Genomic DNA, 16294 nt, shown 5'->3' on the forward strand with positions numbered 1-16294 from the left:
TCTCTGATCTGCGCATAGCTGAGCGGGAGAGAAATGGTCACCACAACAGTAGAGAAATGCCTAGCCCATGAGGGCCGGGGGTTCCTTCATCGGCTGCCTCTTCTGGGGCTGCAAACGTCTGAAGCCAATTATTAGTCGATGCCCTGCGCAAACCTTGGGTAAACCTCTACTATTTACTCCAGATACGTACCCTCCACCTGCTTCCTCACCCACTGGGCATGTGTGGACAGCCCTGTGGGGAACTGCCCCCCAAGGCAGACAGGAATGGTGACGTTGCCAGGACCCAGACTTAACCTGACCAATATTCCTTCTTATTTCTAGAACTATCCACTTCATTAGACCTTCTTCCCACCCCTCATCTCTGGCCTCCTGAGCTTGAGCTGGTTTTTTCTGGCATCAGTGGCTACCCAACCCCCCCACCCCGGCCCTGAGTCCAGCAAAGACACAAGGCGGCTTTGCTACCTTCCCTGTGAAGAGCCCAAACCTCAAAGGGCCAGGCCCCCGGGTGCCTCTCTGGCTGGTTTGAGTCTCTCATATGTTGGATTACGGGAGAGGAAGACAGTGGTGTAACTAACCCGACCAGGGGACTAGGACACTCAGCTCGGAGTCAAAACCCTGACCCTGGAGTAGATTAGATCTGAGCAGAACCAGGATCTGCCGTGAGCCCTGGCCATACCTTTCTCAGCTGAGTCCTCTGCACCCAGAGGAGAGGAGAGGGGCTCACTGGCACAGGTGTGAGAGTGCGCTGGCCCCTCTGGCCCTGCTCCTCGACCCCTGCTCTCCCGGGCCTCTCCCTGTCCCCCTCCCTTCCGCCTCCTTTGCTTCTGCAATTGCAGACCCAGGCCCAAGGAGGCCCTCAGCTCAGTGGCTTCCCCATTTGAATAAACACCTGTTTGTCCTAGCTAGTGTCCTTCTCTGCTTCTCAGACACTGATCACTCTGCCCTTGTTCCCTTACAGAAGGAAATGTGAAGGGGGACATTCCCTCGGGCTGACCCCTCTGGCTGGGGTCACTATAACTGACAGCAGTGGCTTTCCAACTCCTCTGAATACAACTCAGCAGGAAGTGTATTCTACGTTGCACTCACTACACACACGTGCACGGACACACACAAGTACAACAAAACAATCCTTCCCTACACGTGAGCAACATACTCCCATATTTTTGGTCCTACTTAGTCTACTCTATCTCATTTATTTAAAAAAATTGCCGACCACAACCCAACAAAGGATCGCAACCTACAAGTCGAAGACCACTGATTCAGAGCACAGGAAGCAAGAGAAGAAGGGATATACGTGGCCCAGGGTATCGTTCTGATCGTGGCCTGCCTGGACTGCAAACCCGCATCAGACTTTAAAATCATGAGGGTGAACAACCAATACACTGACAACCATCCTGTTTCTCACTTCCAGTGCAGTGTCCAGTTTATTAGGTGAGATATCCCTCACTTTACTATAAAGCAGGCTTCGCGTTAGGTGACCTTGCCCAGCTAGAGGCTGATGTAAGTGTTCTGAGCACGTTTGTCACAGGGTAGGCTAAGCTGTGGCGTTCGGTAGGTGAGGTGTGGGAAATGCATTTTCAGTTTACAATATTTTCAACTTACGATGGATTTATGAGAGTGAAACCCATCGTAAGTCAAAGATCTGTGGTTCGCCATTCGTGTAACAATCACTGACGTCAGTGACCTGGAGCCGTGCCACAAAAGATGGAACTTGGGGGTGGGGCCTCACTGCCATCGCGCCACTGGCCCCAAAGTCTGGCTGGGGAGCAGTAAGAGATCTGTAGTCCCTCCTCACAAACAAGTCTGTTTCCCACACAACAAGAGTGGGGAGCTCTGGGGAGGGGGCAGTGCCTACCGGTGTGATGGGCCAGGCACACGAGGAAAGGGGCAGAGGAGCAACTCGTCTCCTCCTTCACCAGAAAGACCATGAGGTCTACAGTTCCCAGTCCCCCGAGGGTTGCCGCCATCCCTCCTCTATAATGTGCGCTCCCTGTCCTGCAAACACCGTGGACAGCTTGCGGGGTGGGGAGGTTCAGAAGGGTCCCGTTTAGCCAAGATGGTGGTCCAGCTAGGAGGCATCGCGGAGGCCTGGGGGGGCACGCTGTGGCGGCCCATCGGGATGGTAGAGGGTTTGGTGAAGCAGGGCCCGGGCGGCGGGGAGGTCGTCAGGGTCTGCGGGCAAGAGGGGCTGGTGGGTCTGCTGGGACCTGGCCTCCCGCAGCAGCCCCGCCCCCAGGACTCCCCCACCCCAGCTCCCGCAGCAGCCCCGCCCCCAGGACTCACCCACCCCCAGCTCCCGCAGCAGGCCGCAGAACTCCGGCTCAGCCTCTAGCACTTTGAGCAGGTTGGTGGACTCCATCCGCTCCAGCTGCACCTCCCAGTACACGTAGATCTTCTGATTGAAGGTGACGTACACGAGGCAGGGGCTGTTGCAGCCCCCTTTGCAGGCGTAGAGGCCTGGGGGAGGGGTGGCGGGGGTAGGAGAAAAAGGTCGGGGAGGTTTATGCCCGGCGCGGGCGGCATTCGTGTCAGCAGTTTCTATCCACCCGTGGACGCCAAGCAGAAAACTAAAGGCCCTCTTTCTATTTCTTCCTTGCTGGGAACTCAGTAAAGCAGGTAAAACGTAAAATATCTGGCCCATTCCAGATACGGAGAACCACAGTAACAAAGCCCAGGCAGGACAGTGTCCTAGGAGGTGACACGTGCTGGTTTCCCATCTCAGTGACAGCCCCAGGGTAACGCGGGGCGGCTTCTCCTGGGTGGTGATCCCTCTTCCCAGGTCACTGCAATGTGGCACCAGCGCGTCGTTCAAGTGTTACCATTTCAGTGACCAGAGACACCCCCAACGGAGTTAACGCTGCTTCCCAAGGTCCCCGATTTGGAACTAAGAGAATGGAACTTGGAGAACAGTCTTCAGAGTCCTGACATGTTCAGATGGGGAGGAACTTTCCCATATCTCCACACAGCAGGCAGACAAGAACTCATCCGACTCTTTCTTTTTCTGAACAACCCGCCCCCCATATCTGATCCTTTAAAATATCCAAAGATAGACACCTCACTGTCTTTCATCTCCTCTTAGTTAAAACCATAAAGATGGCAATCTGGTGTCCACTCACACCCTCTAACCGAAGAGCTGAAGAACTCGTTTGTTTACGAAGACTTGTGTCAGGGGCCGCAGTGAGAGTGGAAGCAAGGGGGACAGGTGTGCTTAGCAAGGGGCGCAGGGCAGGGTCCCACCTGCACAGAAGGCGCGGACGTTCTCGTCCACCTGGAAGCGCACGACGGTGCGGTTGTGATCAATGATGTACGTCTGTCCATCCCAGGCACAGGCGACCACCTCCTCGTGCCCGTTGCCCTGAAAAAGGCCAGAGACAGGGATGCAGGGGTGGCCAGGAACCGTTTTATTTTATTTTTATTTTTTCAATTTATTTATTTTTCGCTGCATTGTGTTTTTGTTGCTGCGCGCGTGCTTTCTCTCTAGTTGCGGCCAGCGGGGGCTACTCTTCATTGCGGCGCGCGGGCTTCTCATTTTGGTGGCTTCTCTTGTTGTGGAGCACAGGCTCTAGGCGCGCGGGCTTAAGTAGCTGTGGCTCGCGCGCTCTAGAGCGCAGGCTCAGTAGCTGTGGCGCATGGGCTTAGCTGCTCCACGGCACATGGGATCTTCCCAGACCAGGGCTCGAACCTGTGTCGCCGGCTTTGGCAGGCGGATTTCTAACCACTGCGCCACCAGGGAAGTCCCCAGGAGCTGTTTTAGAAAGGCTTCCTGACCGGGTGGATGAAATTACGGGAGCTGTGGACTCTGGCTCCGGGTGACAAACAGCTGGGAAGGCAAACCCCCTGCGTTTCTCACCGAACATGTCCCGGCACCCGGCACCAGAGGGGGCTGCTGAATGAGCCGCCCCCCGAGAGTGCTCGCGACAACCCTAAGTAGTAGAGGTGATGCCACTCCCATTTTATATTGAGGAAGTGACGTCACTCCCATTTTATATTGAGGAAGTGATGTCACTCCCATGTTATATTGAGGAAGCGCCAGCTTACAGAAACAAGCTCACTCACCCAAGGCCACCTGGCCGGGAGGTGGCAGAACTGGACTCAGAGCCGGGCTTGTCCTGACCTGACCTCAGAGCCTCACGCCTCTTCTCCTAGACCCTCAAGCAGGCACAACGGCCGCATCAGCGCAGCCCCACCTGCCGACCCAGGGGCCACAGCTCTGGTGAACACGTGAACACACACTCGTGTGCGGACATCTGCAGATGGGCGAGCAACTCAGTTCTGGACCCTAAGAACAAGTTGCTTCTCTTTGGAGCCATCGGCTCTGCTGAAATGGGAGCTTCCCCAGCGGCACAGAGAACAGCGCTGAGCCCGTGGAGTGGGCGGAGCTCGGGGGCCAGGCCTGTCTAGGGAGCCTTGAGGGAAAGGCGGAGTCGGCGGAGAAGGGAGAATGGCCCCAAGGGCCCCCACTCACCGTGACGTCCAGTTTCTCGAGGGCGAAGAGCTGGTGGTCCACCTGCACCGACCACAGCAGCTTGTCCGCCTCCTCCGTGAGCTTCAGCGTCCCTGCGGGGAGAGGCGGCCAGGCTGGGGGCAGAACCCTGCGCAGACCCCGGGCACACCCCTGCCCACCCTGCACGGCCCATGGCTGACCCGAGGGACTCACCATCCAGGGTGCAGAGGGCAAAGAGGCCCGAGGCGCCGCTCTTGGGGCTGCGGCCTGCGGACGCAGAGGGAGGGGCGGTAGAAGGACCGGAAGAAGGAAAGGCGAAAGGCAAGGCTGTACCTCCCCTCCCCCCTCACCTCTGCACCTCCCGCCCCGCCCCTCCCCGCCCCACCTCGCTTGATGTTGCCGATGAGGTGAGTGGAGACGTTCTTGTTGTGGATGCGGCCGGACGTCTGGTGCAGCACAACGTCTCGGGCAGCGGGGGTCTCCCTGTGGTGGGGGACGGTGGCTAAGTGGGAGCCCAACAGAGCTGGGCTCTCCGGACCCGCGTGGGCCCCATCTCTGTGCGAGTTTCCAGGACGTGAATCAGCTGGGAGACCTATCGCCCACCCCACCTGGGCCAGTGGGCAAGTCGAGAGAGAGGGACGGAGCTGCCAGGCTGGAATCTCAGAACCTCTTCCAGTTGCTGCGTCAGGGTCAGGATTCCCTGGGTCCCGAAATAATCTTCCTTAATGGGGCAGAGGTGCTTGTGTCGGGACCCAGCTGAAGCTGCTCCAACCACAGACCCATCCACGACTGTGGGCGCCCACCTCGCTGCCAGGCACCCCACCATCCACAGGCCCGCCCCCCCTTACCTAGTACCCTCCTCGGGCCCCTCAGAGGTGGGAGGCGGCCCAGGGTCTGTGTTCCAGGTACACAGCAGAATCGCGTAAGCACAGCCTGGCTGAGATACCATTAGCTCAGGAAGACCCATGGGCCCTGGAGTCACCGAGAGACTGTCCACCTGCACCAGAGAATGGGGGCTTAAGGGAACTGCTGGCGAGAGAAAGGGAAAAGCCTGCAGAGGACGGGGGTGGGCAGGGGCCCTGGGACATGTCCTCAGCCTTCCAGGGCAGCATCAGGGGGACGTGCAGCGTCCACGGGGCTCCTGCTGGTGCCACCCTCTCCACAGGGAGCACCTGCGCTCCCGCAGCACGGATCCCGACGCGACACACCCACCATCACATCCCTAATTCTTAGCACAATGTTCCTTCCTGTCGGCCTGTTAGTGGCCATCTCCCCTAAGACCCTGATTCGAAGTGATCTCCTCTGGGTCTCTGTCAACAAGGTGGTTTTCCCTCCTTCCCACCCTGAGCCCCAGCCCCCGCCTGTTCTCCCACAAGCCCCCTCCAGGAGGGAGGCCCGTTCTGCTCCTGGGCTGTGGCCCCCATGCTCAGCCTCTCACCTGACCCTCCAGCATCCACTTCTTGAGTGACACCAGCTGCCCTGTCAGATGCTCGGTACCATCACCCAGGTCCTCCCAGCGGAAAGCCCGGACTACGCGGTCTGTGTAACCCACCACCAGCTCGCAACAGCCATCGCCATCTGTGGATCCAGAAAATGAGACGAGTTTGGAGCCAAACCTGTCTTCGCCAGCTGCAGTCCTACAAGCACGCCCTCCTCCCCGCCCCTCTAGCACCACCGCCACTGGCACTTGTTATCAGGTTCGACCTCAGGCCCACCTGCCGACCTGCCACATCACCCCTTGAGCCAGGCACCCGCTCCCCTGCCTGCTCTTGCACCCAGAGCCACACAGCTGCCTCGCAGGGCCTGTCGCTTCTTCCCCCGGGTACACGACTCGAGTGCCCTGGTGCACCCATATCCCTACCAGCACCTTTGAGACAGCCTCTGGCCCAAGTACCAGCCCCATATCCAAGCGGCTGTACCAGGTACAGCCTCTGGCCCACGTACCAGCCCCGTATCCAAGCGGCTCACTCTTGCAACCTGGAGCTGTTGATCAGCTGTCCCCTTCTCGGCAGGGACTCCCCGACAACTCCACTTAGAACAGCCAACTCGACCTCAACGCCCTCCAGCCCCTTTCCGTGGGCGATCTCCTCCACGGCACTCACTACTTTCGAATATACTATTTAATTTTCTTACCACATTGCTAGTGTTTATTTTCTGTCCCTTCCTAGTAAAGGTCCAAGAGGGCAGTCACTTTTGTCTGTTTTATTCACTATTGCAATCCCAGTGCCTGGAACGATGCCTGGTTTATAACGGGAGCTCAGCAGCCTGGCGTTAAATGCATGACAACTGCCCAAACAAACACTGACGAGACCCCTGGCTCCCTCGAGATCTGCTCTACTGCCCCTTGACTCCTATTCCCTGGCTGCCTGCAAGACAGCCATGCCCACCGATGTCGCTGATCAGCATGACCTTGGTGTTGGCGGGGATGTGCTGCTTGAAGACTGGGCGCTGCTCCTCCCCGCCGAGGGTCTCGTGGTGCCCAGAAGCATCCGGGGCCTTAGTGGGCGTAAGGTCACACAAGTGAAACCAGCCCTCGGCACTCACGGCCACCACCAGGTTCTGGGAGAGACAGAGGTAGAGGAGGGGGCTGGTCGTCAGAGCACAGGAGTCGGGGATGGACCGAGGGAAACCCGCAGCACCCTGGGCTTCCTACCTTTCCTTTATTACACACATCTCCAACCCCGACGCACGTGAGCTGCAAAAGAAGAGAGAGGGGCTCAGGGGGACACGCTAAGGGTCCCCAGTGCTCCCTAACCTCTGTGAAGCACGGAGCGGGCTTCTCATCACCGTCATTCACTGAAAACTCCTGCGCACGCCCCACGTCGAGAGGCCGGGCTAATCCCGTTACTGTGCTCTGGGTCCAGTTCACCAGACAGCAGTGTAAGGACCTGGGGTAGTGAAGACAAGTTGGGCTTAAACAAAACAAAAACTACATCAATAGAGCCAGACTATCATACTTCTAGACGTATTCAAATGACTGCCCCCATGTTCTACTACACTTCGTACGATCAGACAACCTCAGCAGATCCACGAAGAACTAAGGGAGTCATTGCACCACATAAAATGAAAACCAGCCCAGCTGTGTGTGCGCATGACATCTGGGAAGCCTGGGGGCTTCCCTCCGATTCAAATGGACCCTTAACCAGTAGCTGGCGACCTCGGACACGCTGGGGAGCTCATGCGTGCGGCCCAGCCTCGACAGTCCCTGGGCAGGAGGGGTCCCTTCCCCCTGGAGACCCAGGGAGCTGAATACTGACCATTCCCTGGCAGGAGCAGGTGAGCCACGGCCGGCTGTCATCGTTCTTATACACGGACAGCTTTCCACTGGTGTCTCCCACCACCAGTTCATTTAACTTCAAATGGAGAGAGAAGAGAGGGTTAAGCTGGGGTCCTGCTGAGCCACTCAAGCCCTTCTCGACTGGGCCCACTCCGCGGAAGTCACAAGACCTCAACCTGCATCTTCAGCAACTTTATTAGCAAGATTTCGAGACCAACACAGTCACAGTCTCCCAGGTTCTTTACCTCCAGTTAGGGGTATGTGTGTGTTGAGGGCAGGGCAGGTTAGAGACGGGCCAATACAGAATCTGTGCTCCGTCTCAGAAAAGTCTGACATCTGAACAGCTCAATGCCCCACACGCCTGCTTTCGGCGCTTCTAATTTGTCCTTACGCATGGGATACGTTAGGAAAATGACCCCAAATACGTAACCTTTGGAGAATTTAACTTCAGAGCTCATATTTAATCAGGGACCAAATAAAGACAACGTCAGCTCTGGGGTCCTCCCTCCCCTGGCAAGGCCTTTCGACGTTGGTGCGTCTGAGTGAACACGGTTGGTGGAGGTGCCGGAGGGGCAGCATCCCAGCTCTGGGCCTCTGGTGCCCCCTAGTGGTGGCTAAGCTCCCAGGAGGGTCTGGAGCCTCTTCGCCGTTTACATGTGGGCTCCCCATTTCCCAGCGGTTCCTCAAAGGCTGGCCGCCCTTTCAAGGGGATAACGATGATAGCCAGCTGGCTCCAAATGCCATTTCCAGAAATACTTTCATGATTCCTTCTTGGGGGGGGCATCTAACACCCTTTCCTGTCCTCAGAGTGAATATTAGATTCTCAAGAGATTTAATTTTAAAGGCAACAAAAACATAACAGATCAACAGTAAGAAAAAATGAGAAACAAATTGGGGTTTATTAATAATGATTTGAAGCTTACATTTATTATATTTTAATAGTTATGGCAGTTTCTGGTGGGGACATTAGATAATAGAACCATAAAACAAGTTTATCTATTTACATCAAACCCTCTGCACCCTGGAGGACTTCTGCAGACACACAGGAGAAAGGCTGAATAGCGCAGAGCCTCCGAGCGCAGCTGCCTGAATTTGAATCCAGTCCTCTATGCCTGAATCTTTTCATCTATAAAACGAGGATCACAAGACTATCCACCTCATAAGGTTGCCGTGAGAACAGAGCTAACGGAGGGAAGCATCTAGAAAGGTGACTGACAAATAGCAAGAATAACGGGGGTTTTCAGCTTCCAGTTAAATGCCTCCAAGGCTTGGGGATCTTAGCATCTTTCACACAATTCACTCTTTTTCTATACATTCATTCAATAAATGCCAAAGTCCATGGTAGGCCCTCGATAAATGTTTACTTAATGACAAATTAAAGATTTTTTTTTTAACAAAGAAAAATCAGAATGAAAGAGAATGCCCAGTCAACGCTTGAGTTTTCAGGGAAAGCTGAACAACCCGTTAGGGGCCCAAAGACAAATGCCACAGATCCACAGTTGTACAGCTGCTGAGAAGGACCTCAGTTTAACAAGGGCACAGACGAAGGAATAAAACTGTAAAACAGTGTGGTGAGTGCGGTGAGTGAGTAGATACAACTCAGTAGGCGACCTGGATGAGCACGATTCCGGGGTCGCCCATCTGCTCCCCAGCACTTCTGCTCCTCTGTGGTCCATCCTGGCTCTGGCCTCTGGAGGTTACTCAGTGACACTAAAGAACACCTTCAGTCAGAAATGCTACCAGAGAAAGGAAGTGTGCTCTTTCTGTGACCTGCGTCCCCCTTCTAGACACCGTCTCCCCACTGGTTCTGTGGGGTTCTCGAGGGTGTGTATTCTATCCCTGGCTTCTCCCTCTGACTTAGCAGGAAATAAATTACTCGCAAATAACTTTAGGTTACTGGTTTAATGGGATGAAATAAGTATTTTTCCTGCCCCAAATCTCCAAAGGCTGGCCTGGAGAATCAGTACCAAATTTCTATCCATACTCATGCAGGCTGAGTGTACCACACCTGATTAGTAGCCAACTACCTCACCTACTTGCCTTTCTTTCAATTATATTTATTAATAACAGGCAAAACCCTTCAAACTGCTTTGAGATACATAATGACATTTGCCTTTAATAACAACCCTCATTTATTCAACAAACACTTACTGAGTGCCTACTATGTCCCAGGCACTATCCTAAGTATTGGGAATACAGCAGTGAAAAAAAGTTTTAAAAATTCCTATCCTTACAGAGCTTACAATGCTTACAACTAAGGTTTAAAAAAAAAAGAGGTAGGGAATTCCCTGGCGGTCCAGTGGTTAGGACTCCATGCTCTCACTGCCGAGGCCCAGGTTCAATCCCTGGTCGGGGAGCTAAGATCCCACAAGCTGCACGGCACCCCCACGCCTCCCCTCCCCCCCAAAAAAAAGTAGTGTGATATACCTAATATTGCAGAACTGAGTGTGCAATTCACTCAGAAAAGTACAATTGCCAAAAAAAGCTGACACTGTGAAGCTAGGGAAAAAAGGCACATGTGCCCTTTTAAACAATCAGGTAAAATAGAAAATAATGCACATCTAACGTCACTCTGTTAATGTACTATTTAAAATGCCTCCCTTGATTGTCTCATAAAATTATACTGCTGAGCATATGAAGAAACGAGAGAGCCCAGAAAACATAACACAAATTTATGGGAATAACTTTTTCCTCCCTAGACAGGATAGAGCCAAGAGGCCTCATAAAATACTTTTTCCATCACAGCGCAAAGGAGGCTGGGGGCGGGGTTGGGGGTGAGTGATGGGGACGTTTTAGCCCGAATTTTTTTCCCTGGGAAGAGAGCACAGACAAGTTAGGGAGGTGAGGATGAGATGTGAGGGAGGCAGAGAAGCGACGGGGTCAGAGGGTAGGAGAGGAGAGCAACCATGTGCTTTGCATACACACCCTCGAGGACCCCACGGAAGCCTGGCGACACCAGTGGGGAGACAGTCTCTAGAAGGCGGACGCAGGGCACAGAAAGCGCACTTCCTTTCTGTCAGCTTTTCATATGAAACTGAGATTATGGAAAAAAGTGTCCTACACCATCAATGGCCACCGTTCCCTTGGATGCTTCACCCCAGAACCCTCTACATCTTGTAATCAATGGGCCTCACTACATTTCCCTATTCTTCTATCACCCTTCCCCCTCCCCACGCTGAGCTACCTGCGGGCTGGGGCTTTTGAATTCCCAGAACGCAGCAGAGCCCTCGGCCCATAATCAAACGCTACCGACGACGCTAACGCGTCCTGAGCGTTAACCGAATGCCAGACACAGTTCCACCTGCTCTACCTGTATTAAGTCACTTAACCGACGGGAAAAGGAAGGACCGCTGGGGGAGGAAAGGGACATGGACACTGAGCCAGTAACTCAACCGAGGTGGGCCCGCCGGGCGGAGACGCCCCGGCCAAGCGCCGAGAGCAGTCCGGTGGGCCGGGCCGAGCCGGGCGGTGCGGAAGGTGCTCCCGCAAGAGCCGCACGCGCGCTCTTAGCCTACTTCCGACGCTCTGAAAGGGAAGGCGGCCCCGGAGGAGCTGGGAACTCGGCCATCACAGTTCACAGACTCCTCTTGGGAACAAGTGACTGACCAGGCAGTGCACCCGGTACGCGAGTCCCTAGAAGGACACTGGAGCAGGGCTCCGGACCAATCCAGCCAGGATGCCGGGTACCCCAGCCGCCCACACAGCCCTTCCCGATCCAGCTCTCAGCGCCGTGCCCGCACCGCCCGCCGTGCAACGCACGCCGTCCACGCCCACACCGTACGCACTCGCAGCACGCACACGCCGCCGCGGGCGGCCTCCGCCGCTCCGCCCCACCCCGCCCCACCCCGCGGTCGCAGACGGGCTGCGTCTCTCCAGTGCGCATGCACTGACCGTGTCGTTATCGACGTCTCCGAGGCAGATGGCGTGTGGGAAGAGGCTTCCGCTGAACTCCAGGGCCACGCGCTGTACGTAGCTAACCGACCTCATCGCAGTTCCCAGGGCTCAGGGACCGGGGAGCCCCGCTAAGTGTTCCCCGAGCCCCTCCCGACGGCCGCCCGAGCGGAAACCCACCCACAGCGGGAGCTTACGTCACCCCCTGCGCCTCCAATCGCTGCCTTCCTCGCTTAACCTGAGAGGAGGCGGGCCTTCCGGGCGCGCCTGGCGTGGGGGCGGGGCTGAGTGACAGGGCCTCGGGCCATTCCTCTTCTCCGCAGGCTCTGCGCGCCCAGGTCCGCCGACGCTGGCCTGGCCGAGCCGTTTCCTTGGCAACAGGGCTTTCGCGGCCTTGACCTAATAACCTTGACCTTGTCCTTTGTTGCCCTGGCAGTGAAGATTCCCAGCCGTCAGACCATCCCTGAGAATCATAATAATCGTAATAACCGATGAGTGTGTGGTTTCCAACAGTGTTTTAAAAAAAACTGCGTAGCTCCCCATTATGAGTCTTGAAATGAGGGTAGTGAATCGGACCAGCTTTTTAAAAACCGAAATAGAATAGAAAATGCAGGGCTTCCCTAGTGGCACTGTGGTTGAGAGTCCGCGTGCCAATGCAGGGTACACGGGTTCGTGCCCCGATCCGGGAGGATACCACATGCCTCGTAGTGGCTGGGCCCGTGAGCCATGGCCGCTGAGCCTGCGCGTCCGGAGCCTGTGCTCCGCAACGGGAGAGGCCACAAGCAGTGAGAGGCCCGCGTACCGCAAAAAAAAAAAAAAAAAAAAAAAGAGAAAATGCCAAGTAATCTCGAGTAGTTAAGGTAAGTATTATTTTTGTGAAACCTTTGTTTCAATTGTATATATTTATACGTGTATATACCGGCTTATCAAAAAAATACTTTTTTTGTCCCACGGTGGGTGTGCTCTGTGGGTAAAAGTTTGAAACTCACTTGTAAAGCACATTGCACAATTATTGTTTCATGTAAATAGTGCAACCACCCTGTGACCTTGTCTCCTTATTCCAGTTTTTTGGATGAATAAACGGGTTCAGCAAGATAAAGCAACAAGGCAGAAAGTGATGGAGGTGGGGCTCAGACCATAATTATTCGAGCCAAAACCCCACGTCCTTTCTGTCATTGACTGCCAGAGTTCCTAGCAAAGTCCTCAGGCTAGAAATCGGGGTCGCTGGGATTCTGGGTCTGCTCTGGCCCCCCCAGCACAAAACTCTTGCTTCCCTCCCTCGGGGGCCCCCCTCCGTAGCGTAAATGGGACATCGCCATCAAGGCTGGCCTCGGGGAAACCTTCCATATTGAATCCAGTGCAGCCTTGCTTTGGGCCTCATCAATCAGGATATCAAAAGTATTATTTGTGAGATTCTACAGGTGTTCGGTATATTTTTAGGTTTAGGTTTGCAGGCCCAGACTGATCTACACGTTGGTCTTTCAGGGGTCAACATTGTAAAAATAAGGACGTCTACCTCACCTGGGGATGTTGGATCAGGGCTGGCCTACTTTCTACATCTGAACATAGTGGGAGAAGGCCCTGGAGGGCAGGACCTTTTTGTCTGGGACCGGGGAGGGGACCGGAGGGGACCGTGATTTCTAGCCTCAGGACTTTGCTAGGAACTCTGGCAGTCAATGACAGAAAGGACGTGGGGTTTTGGCTCAAACAATTCTGGTTTGAGTCCCACCTCCATCATTTTCTGCCTTGTTGCTTTATCTTGCCGAACCCGTTTATTCATCCAAAAAACTGGAATAAGGAGACAAGGTCACAGGGTGGTTGCACTAATTGCATGAAATAATATATGTGCAACATGCTTTACAAGTGATAGCTAGGGAGGGGATGGCCCCTAGAGATCCTGTGGCTCTTATGGCCAGATAAGATGGGAACAGGAAGCAGCAGGTCGGAACGGCAAAGAGGAGATAGTCTGGACAGACGCTGGGGACTGTAGGTACCCTTAGGTTTCTGTTTCTTGTGGTGTATTGTGGGGCTGGCCAGGTCCATTCCAAGGCTCTGGGTCCCATGTGTGTACCTGGTGCTTTAAATCCATCTGCGTACGGAGGAGTTGCATGCTGCTTTGTACCGCACTACCACGTGTTCTCTCATCCTGGCTCAAACCCTAAGCTTCACACTAGGGTTAAGGGTGGAAAAACAATAAATTTTAAAATGTTTCCCTCTAATAAGTGTAAACTTATTTAGTTCTGAATTGTTTCTTTTCACTGTATGTATGACTCCATTGTTTTCTCTTTTCCCAGCCCTGTGAATGAAATAGTAAAATAAAATAATTAATAATCCAGGGCAAAATAGATGAGGATCACCTTGCTCCTGTCTCCCAGGGCCCTGGCCTGCCCCAGCTCTCTGAAATGGGACCCTGACCCGGCGCCCACCGTGCCTTGATTTATAACTTGGGCTTCTTGTTCTTGACCTTCCTGTGCCAGGGTGCCTGTTTTTGTTTGCTCTGTGTTTGTCATTTCATGAAGGTCATGTCATTATGACTGCAACTTGGATACAGTGCCTTTTGGCTTTTGTCAAGAGGGCCAAACAAAGTTAGAAAGGAAGGAAAGATAGGTCTCCCAGAAACATGGCGAGAATCAAGCCTCCCTGCCCCATGCCTCTCCCCGCTGCGCCAGTTACTTTAACTGCAGTGAGTGTTACGGTCCCAGTGAGTGGAACACAGGCCCAGGCATGGCAGGGCCAGGCAGACAGAGCCCTGGCTCCGCAAGGAGACCCCTGTTGTCGGCCCTTTTTAGTGAGATGGTTGGCGGGTCTCCAGCGGCACTATCTAGAGCTCGTCTCATTTAGGCCAAGCGCTCTCTCAGCGTGGATTTTGGCTTCCTCCCCAGCACTGCCTAACCAGGCGGTCTTCCTGGTGAGATGACTTGGATACGGTGTTTGTGTGGGCGTAGCCGAACAATAGCTTCAGTAGAAACGTGCGAATGGCAGGGGAAGGGGAGGTGTGTTAAGCAGAAAGCGTTTCTAGGGAGCTTCTTCGTCCCCCTCTTTCTGCACGAGTAGACGGGGTGGGCCTGTTCAGGGTGTCGGCCTAGGGTGCCCAGAGGGGAGACAGGACCTTGAAATGAATCTCTTTCTGCATGTGAGGCCCAGAGCCACTCACCATCCTGAGGGTGGGGCCAGAGCTTCCAGTGGGCTCAGAGTGAGACTTCCACAAGTGTGGTTCACAGTGCACCTTAGCATGCTGAAGGTTCTAGAGGTCGCGAGGCGCAGAAAGCTGTCCTCACACTTGCCTTACCCGGCCGTCAGGCAGAACAGCAGTGTGGGCCCTGCTCTGAGCGAGATGGTCATTCAGAGCCCACTGCACTTGCGTGGCGTTTCCCCCGCCCGCCCCCATCAGAACCCGTCAGAGCTGTTGCCTGTTCAGGACTCTACTGGCCATTAACTGAAGCATGGACAGTCGTTCTTGTCACCGAAGCCCAAACATCAGGACATGGGCTTGAAACGTGAAGGGCGGTAAAATGTTTCAGGAGCGGCTAGAGGTGGTGCTTGTGCAACATTGTAACCGGACTAAAGGCCACGGAATTGTTCGCTTTAAATGGTTAAAACCATGTGAATTTCACCTCAATAAAAAAAAAAAATACAAACGTAACCATTTTATGTGTGAGGCACTTCTAACCGTGGAACTGGAGACTGGAGATCTGAAGGGAACGTGCTTGTCTTCGGTTGGGGGACAGGGTATGGCTGGTCCTCTCTTCTAGGCAAGGAACTCTCAGTTCACTAAGGCACTGCTTTTTCTTGATCATTCGTCCCTAGAACCACTTTGTGAGTCTTTCACGTTCTCACTTTGCCCCCCACAGTGGTATATTGAGCGTTCATTACGTGCTAAATAAGGTTTTGTTGTGTTTTACAATTAAGGATAGTTGGTGCATCCGTTATCCGAGGTTGGCGAGCAGCTGGGGAACTGCAGCCGTAAAGTCAGCAATAACGATTTCCAGAAAGAGGACAAGAATGTCTTCTCACACTTGCATTGGCTTTTTTTCAGCACTGCCCTAAGCCCACTGTCCGTTCAACCTAAGGGTTACAAGGCTTTGAGGAGTGCTGGTTTGGGACCGGGAAGGTTGGTCTTTAAGACTGTTTCTCTATTTCCAAGCAATAGTTTCCTAAAAAGGGACTACCTGGTACTAGTCCTGGCTAAAATGTCTTCCACGTGTTATTTCTCCAACTGAAATGAGATTCACAATTCACCCTCTCACTCAGACTGGTGTGGCTGGTGGAGTCCAGTGCACCGATGCTGGGACGGCAGGCTGGCCCAGGCCCGCGGGGTGTGACCTGCAGCCCAAACGGGCTGGGAAGGCGCGGTCAGTGCCTAAGCGGTCGGAGGGAGTCGACTGGGACGCAGCACACGGTGACCCGCAGGGGCGCACACGGGAATGCGGGGGAGCCTTTCACAGGACAGGCGTATGGGGTCGGGGCACGTGGGGGTGCTGGGAAAGGGCTGCTGGAACGGGGACTGCAAATACCCGGGAGATAAAAATCTATAGAACTTGACGTTTGGACCAGCACTAGGACAAGATAAACCTCATTTAAGATCTTCCAGAGACCACGTGGTAGTCTGCAGGAACAGCTCAGTTCTGGTTGCCACTGGTTCTCTTTACTCCACACATTCTCTGCATATGGAAAGATTTAAG

At 54.3% G+C, this 16294-nt stretch overlaps 1 protein-coding gene across 3 annotated transcripts; it reads right to left on the reverse strand.

Moving 5' to 3' along the window:
- Positions 1 to 447: 447 nt before the first annotated feature.
- On the reverse strand, positions 448 to 12375 carry ITFG2 (integrin alpha FG-GAP repeat containing 2). 3 transcript variants are annotated; one of them, XM_079937098.1, is made up of 12 exons: positions 11613 to 12373; positions 7702 to 7797; positions 7098 to 7139; positions 6832 to 7003; positions 5883 to 6022; positions 5293 to 5441; positions 4830 to 4927; positions 4658 to 4711; positions 4466 to 4557; positions 3238 to 3355; positions 2288 to 2457; positions 449 to 2172 (listed from the first exon to the last, which is right to left on the reverse strand). In XM_079937098.1, the coding sequence occupies exons 1-12, from the start codon at positions 11706 to 11708 to the stop codon at positions 1975 to 1977; spliced, it is 1425 nt and encodes a 474-aa protein (XP_079793224.1). In that variant the 5' UTR covers positions 11709 to 12373; the 3' UTR covers positions 449 to 1974. The 3 variants fall into 3 exon arrangements, with proteins under 3 accessions (XP_079793225.1, XP_079793224.1, XP_079793226.1); XM_079937100.1 differs by having other exon boundaries at positions 450 to 2172; positions 2284 to 2457; positions 11613 to 12371; XM_079937099.1 differs by lacking the exon at positions 4658 to 4711 and having other exon boundaries at positions 448 to 2172; positions 11613 to 12375.
- Positions 12376 to 16294: the final 3919 nt, after the last annotated feature.

Source organism: Stenella coeruleoalba (assembly GCF_951394435.1).
Source record: "Stenella coeruleoalba genome assembly, chromosome: 11".
Classification (NCBI taxonomy): domain Eukaryota; kingdom Metazoa; phylum Chordata; class Mammalia; order Artiodactyla; family Delphinidae; genus Stenella; species Stenella coeruleoalba.

Bases quoted from the DNA above. Each gene is read 5' to 3' on its own strand.
- ITFG2 (XM_079937098.1), bottom strand. From the start codon at position 11,708: ATGAGGTCGGTTAGCTACGTACAGCGCGTGGCCCTGGAGTTCAGCGGA. The intron at 7,004-7,097 runs GTAGGAAGCCCA...TGTCTCTCCCAG, and splicing joins ATGTGTGTAATAAAGGAAAG to AACCTGGTGGTGGCCGTGAG. The intron at 4,712-4,829 runs GTGGGGCGGGGA...CTGCGTCCGCAG, and splicing joins CATCGGCAACATCAAGCGAG to GCCGCAGCCCCAAGAGCGGC.